A 6,536-nucleotide genomic window follows, 5' to 3' on the forward strand; every position below is an offset into this window, starting at 1 on the left:
TCGAAAGCCAGTTGTGCGTTATCGAACGCTTGCTGGGTTTCCGGTTGATGCTGGAGAAGAAGAGAAAGAAACGGCATATGCGTAAGATTTTGAACGGCGTGTTTGATTTGTTTGTTCTTTCCGCGTCGAAAAAGAGGGTTGGCTTGGCAGGAAGGACTTTGGCGAAGAATTGCATCATTACGGAGTTTTTGATTTTTGGCACAACTGCATCGTGCCTGCCTTGGGTAGACCACTTTCCTCTCTCGACTCTCTTACAAGATCATACACCTATACTTAGTACCTACCTGCTTGATAAGGTAATATGACAAAGACATGATATATTTGGCTCAATTTCAAACAGACAATACTACTAGTGGCTATGGTGTCGAGTATCGTCCTTCTCATCTCGTCCGTGACGACGCTCATTCTCGACATTGGCAACGCGGCACATGCTCCTGGACAGCAAATAACGGCTTAGACGCTGTGGCCTCGGACCAAGTCCCCATATTAAGGCACTGCGGTACGCGAAGCCACAGAACGCTGCATGTCGGGGTTGCATCTACAAAGTTTCCTCATTTATTCTTTGTATGCCTGTAGGAGTAGTTGCTCCGTTCCAAGGGCGTCTTATGACACGAGTTGGAGATTGATCACCGTCCGAAGCAGGTCACAACACAGGGGAATGGGACATCGGATTAAGTTGCCGTCCCTAGAGATGCGCGAATCCGGCAACAACCCCCTTACATGGTTCGGACGATTCCCGAATCTGTTCAGAGTTGGCTGCGGCAATTCTGAAAATGGAGACTACTAGAACACGGAGAAATGTCAAGGGGGGAATAACTGGCAAAAGAGTTGCGCGAAGCAAAATCAACGGCGAGTTTTAGTGTGTGTGTGTGTGTGTCGTTACAAGAGCGATGGAAAAAGCCTTGCGGAGAGCCTTGCAGTTGATCCGAATCAAAGGAACCCATAACTGGTTGGAAGGGGCCCACAGCTGGCCAATGGGAAGAGGGGATCTAGATTTGCTGACAGGGCTGGTAGCCGATTGGCTGACAGAAGCCGAAGTCTGGCAGCGTGTGATTGGACGAGTCTTGGGAGCTTTGTGAGTTAAAGACAGCTGATTATTACGTACTCATTTTTGAGGCACTTTGAGAAGAAGAGCATTGATGGGTCAATACGATAATACCTCTCGGAGCATTTCACAGATTGAAACCATTCCTTTCGAGCATTAACAGATTACGCGGCACCTTCTTCATGCTCGAATTAAGAAAATCGTCCAACTGCAAACTGCCCTCTGAGTAATACAATCCAAACGTACTTGTACACTTACCTCACGCGTCGTCGACTAATACGTCACTGCTGTGGCTGTGGCCGCCAGGATGGAGCACAACCCACATCACCCGCGTTTCGCAGGATCCAAAGTCTGTCAATCTGTCTTTGTCCCATTCCAAATGATCTGATCTGGCTCCATTCCGTCCCATCCCAATCCACACCCCATAGCATCACCGCCGACAGGGCAAGGGGGGGGGGGGGGGGGGCACTTTGTTTCTCGTGTTGGTGCCTGTGCCTGTGCCTGTGCCTGTGCCTGTCAAGCCTGTGCATGTCAAATCTGAAACTGCTGCGGCCACGCTCCTTCGGTGACGCTCATTCATTCATACTTGTCTTCTCCCTTGTCTTTGATGTGTTTCGGTGGCCCTCACAATGTGCTTTTTCCGGTCGATTGGTTTCCCCACTGGCTTCCGTAGCCTAGCTGCTATTTTCGGATGGACCCTGGAATCGCTGGTTCCTTCACATCGTTTTCGACCTATCTACAGCCACATCTGTCTTGAAGAACCCCTTGATTATTGTGAAACATGCAGAAAACGCTTCATATGAAGTGGAATACGAAGAGGAGAGAACGACAGGAAAGAAAGACGAGAGATATAATGCCCATCGCTTCAGGCGAAATTTCGTATACTAGTACTACCAGCAACTACTATTTTTAGCACAGGACTGAGGACAAAACAGCGCTGCTGCTAGACAATCGGCATGTGCTGCGCAGATCATAGGGGTCCCTGGCTCGGCCAGTTGTCGTCAGCTTCTGGATTGGATGTTTTGCAGACAATCCGTCGTAACTGGACTAATAAGGTTATTTGCATTTCTGCAACATGACACAACTTGGACATGGCCCCAGCCCTGGCCGTGTGTGTGCTCTGTTTTCCCATCATGCCTGGACACGTGGACGGGCATGGGTTTCGGGAACCAAGGAGTCAGGCAAGGTCATGGTTGAGGCAGCGTGCCTGACATGGCCCCTTGATTGTTTCTTGCTACCACTGTAATACCGTAGTTGGAAAACTCGTCATCATCACCACTACTACCGACGGTCCATGTGGGGGAGGTGACGATGTACCAGCTTTCCAAGTCTGCTAGCCGCGGGTTTCAGGGTTCTGTTCCTTCATTCAGCGTTGAGCTATTTGACGGTGGCTGGACCGGTGGGAAAACGGGCTTTCGCCGAGGTGGTTTGTTAGGGGCCCTTTTGAGAGCATGATTCGCGTCCTTCTGGTGAGAATCGTGTGGTTCAAGGGCGAAGACTCGCAAATCCGAGGCTTCTCAGCAGCCCTCTTTCTACAAGAGGCCAGCATGATTCAATACCTAGTGGAAGTGAAGAACGATCAGGTGGTATGACTTGTAGATGCCCGTAGCTTCGGGGTACTAGTATGTAGGTATGTAGTCACCAGCCGAGTTTCTGACCACCTTGGAGCGACGCCAAAGTAAGGTAGTGTCGATTTGGGAGATATTCCAGATCTTTTGGAATACTCCGCCGACTCCATTTGGAATACTTTCCGTCTCCAATCAAGTTCATCTCTTGCCGCGTTCCTGTTTCCTCTTTCTACTACATCATTTCACTGCCGCTTTGGAGGGGCAACAAGCGACAATATGGGCCATCCATACTACGGACCTTGTGCGGGGTCGTGCTCGAGCCTGGCACAAACCGTGAGCTTGATGAGGTACAAGGCGGTACAAGGCCTGTGAAGGCGCTACGCAAGAACGAAATTGGCCTGGATTGTTGGCTGGCAGATGAAGAAGTGACGGAGGCCGCTCGCTTTGGCTGGTCGGCGCCAACTGCCGGATATCGCTGGATACTTTAGGTACCTACCTAGGTATGGATATCAATTCCAGTCCTGTTTCGCCATGTACGCAATACACATTTCGGCGCCCTTCAAAGGTACCTCTCAGGACCATCTGAAGCCAACTACCCCTCACACCGGCCTTGAAAGTACACGCAGCAGAGTAACAGCCCACGTATCCCAGACTTTCAACTCCACAGCCAAACAGCCTTTTCTTGGTGTCCCTCGCCTGGAGCGACTTTCACGTGGATATGACATGGATAGAACACCCGACAGCACTGGGACCCGACTCAACCAACCCAAGCTCCAGCTGCTAGAAGACCACCTACCTAATTCTAGCGGCTTGCTCTCTGCTAGCACAGTCCCCTAGCGGCCTTATTAGCAGTGCTCGGCAGCCTAAGCCGTGGTCCCTTTCGCCCTTGCTGCTGCTAAAGCCCCAGCGACCGAGGCCTTGGGAGCGGCCACTTGGTCCGGTTCAGCTCCATATCCCACCTTGTGCGATCACCCGCCTCAGCACTTAGCTTTCTGCCTCCTCCATCATCATCATCATCATCATCATCCCGCACCCTCGACCAGCCCGCAGCCTCTCCAGCTCCCGTACCGGCTGCGTCGTCAGCAGTGCCGTCACACGCTGTCACTGCACTTCTCCAGCGCCAGCTCCCAGCTCCAGCGCCTGCTCTAGCTCTTGCTCCTGCTTCCCTAGCAGCAGACTTGCGGCCACAAGGTTGCTGCTCCAGTTTGTGCACAGCCTCGCGGGTCCCCGTCGCTGGTCGATGATTTGGCGCCCAACCCGAACGAACCCCGACAAAGAAAGGTCGCAGAACGATCCTCCCCCCCCTTCCCGCCATCTATCTCGCTACCAGGTGCCGTGCCGGACTTCCAAACTTCTTGCCAGCATTTCTCTAGCATCTCTGGCCTCTAGCACCCGTCACCCGTCATCCAGTATCTGGCATCGCCTCGCCTCACCTCGCCAGCAACCCTCGGATCCCTGGCCCAGCCCTATTTGACACATCCTCAGACGGCTATCCCCACGGCTCATCCACCCCGTGCCTGGACGCCCGCACCTGCTCGGAGATCGAGTTGCAGCCGGCCTCAGGACCGTCCGTCTGAAACGCAGCTCAGACTGTGATTCGCACCGCTGTACGCGTCCTGCCGCTGTGATAGGGCCGCACCCCCCCAGCACCTTGCATTGCTGCCGCCAGTGCACAGCCTCCTCGGAAGGCTGACTGTGGAATCTGCCTCGCGACAACGAGGTACGGAGACAGACAGACCAAGCGCTCGGCCGCCATCATGGCCCATGAACCCCAGCGTGGAAGGTCGCCGTCGGCCGGTGGCTTTCAGTCTGATATAAACCAATCCCACTCGCCGGCACGGAGCCCGCTGGCACCCACAAATGAGCAGCCATCCGCTGGTCTTGGAGTTGGACTCGGCGTCGACCTGGATTCGTCACAGCAGCAACAACAACTGCAGCAGCAGCAGCAACAGCAACAACAACAGCGACTCCAGCAGCAGCAACAACGAGCATTCGCGGCGCCTCTGCATCCCAACTACGACTCCTTTGGCGCAAACGGCTTCCTCGGCGCACAAGCCAACGCCGTCGACCCGACAAACGGCTTTGATCCCAGCGCGAGCTTCGGACAGCAGCCGGCCACCGGCCCCGACTCCACCCTCTCCCTGAACGCCCAGGCGCAACACAACTACCTCTCCCCAAACCTCCACGACGGTGACTTCTCTCTCTTTCCCTCAGCCGCTGAGCAAGGCGATCAGTACAACGCCCCCCTCTTCGAGCAGCCGCCTCTGGGCGACCTCAATGCCATGACCTCCCCGCACTCGCATCAGTCTCCGACCCCTCCACAGCTCTTCCAGCCGGACAGTCTACAGTCGCCTCCCTTCAACCGACATCAGTTCTCGTCGCCGCCAACTCATTCGAGAAATGCTTCCCTAGGACCCGAAGCCGCGCTTCTCCCTAGCCAGATTGGAGACTGGACCCAGCCGCAGTTTCAGGGTCATCGACGAACCCCCTCTGAGTATTCGGACGTCTCCTCCGTGGCCCCTTCGCCCCATCTCGTCAGTTCCGATACGTTCGACGCCGACCAGTCGGGCCACTCGCCTCTGCAGAGGCCCGCGGATGTTAGCCTCTACCAGGAAGTGCTCGGCATCGGATCCTTCAGCCTGGCTGACCACGGTAGTCCCGGGTATCATGGTCGAAGTCCCTCGCACAGTCCAGCCATCAGCCCTCGGATAATGCCCCAGCAGATGCCGGACACCATGCAGCCCTCTTTCAACCTCATTCCGCCCAATGGCGGCTTTGACGGAGTATCAGGATACCCGGACCTGCAACCTAGCCATGAGAGCTTTCCCTCGCTATCAGGCGGCATGGGCGGCGATATGCACCAGATGGCGCCCCCAGCCATCAACATCGACTTTGCGCCGACCAATTCGAGACAGGGCAGCTTTGAGCCGCCCAAGTCGCAGATGGATCAAGATTCGCTAACACCACCAGAAAGAGGTAGGTCCTCATTCACTTTGCAACATGGGTCTACCAACTGTAGGCGCCTAACTGACGCGGGTATTACAGGTCGTCCAAAATCTCGCCCGAGAGCGGTCACGGACCCGTTCCACCCCGGTAGCGGAATACTGCCCCCTGGCAATCTGGGCTCCTCTCTCGGCGTTGATCTTGCGGCCCGTTCCGACACAGCATCTCGATCCTTATCCCCTCTAGACAGGTCAGGAACCAGCTCACCAGCATCTCGAAGGCGACAATCGACTTCTTCGGTGCCGAACAACGTCATAGCGTTACGCCTGGCGGACCCGGAGTATCAGAACAGCCAAGAAGCCGGCACAAGCAAGCGCATGCAGAAGCACCCGGCGACCTTTCAGTGTACCTTGTGTCCCAAGAGATTCACCAGAGCTTATAACTTGCGCTCTCACCTGCGAACTCATACCGATGAGCGTCCCTTCGTGTGCACTGTCTGCGGTAAAGCATTTGCTCGACAGCATGACAGGAAACGGCACGAAAGTTTGCACTCAGGAGAGAAGAAGTTTGTCTGTAAGGGGGATCTCAAAACTGGTGGACAATGGGGATGCGGCCGACGGTTTGCGCGAGCGGACGCCTTGGGAAGACATTTCCGGTCCGAAGCAGGCAGGATATGCATCAAGCCCCTCCTAGATGAAGAAATGGTCGAAAGGCAACGCCAGTGGCAGGAACAGCGGATGCAGCAGAATATGGCGCAAAACATGGCCAACCCGCAGGTCATGGGCATGGATGCCGGCCCAGCTTATCCTATGGACGCCAGCGGAAATTACACTCTCCCGCAAGCTCTCCTGGCTCAATATCCAGCACTGGCGCAGATGAACTGGTCAGCGACAGATATGGGAGGCGGGCTGGACGATGAGCTCAGCGGAAGGTCGTCATTTGACGCCAGTGACTACGATGACGGTGACGACGGTGGCTAC

General features: G+C 55.0%; 1 protein-coding gene across 1 annotated transcript; it reads left to right on the plus strand.

The window, feature by feature from the left end:
- Positions 1-4,388: 4,388 nt before the first annotated feature.
- Positions 4,389-6,536, plus strand: TRIREDRAFT_36391 (uncharacterized protein; the record flags this gene model as incomplete). The annotated part of the gene is made up of 3 exons (XM_006963033.1): positions 4,389-4,511; positions 4,587-5,589; positions 5,659-6,536. Coding segments are annotated over 3 exons (2,004 nt in total), but the record flags the coding sequence as incomplete, so codon positions are not given.

This window comes from Trichoderma reesei (genome assembly GCF_000167675.1).
Source record: "Trichoderma reesei QM6a unplaced genomic scaffold TRIREscaffold_4, whole genome shotgun sequence".
Taxonomy (NCBI): domain Eukaryota; kingdom Fungi; phylum Ascomycota; class Sordariomycetes; order Hypocreales; family Hypocreaceae; genus Trichoderma; species Trichoderma reesei.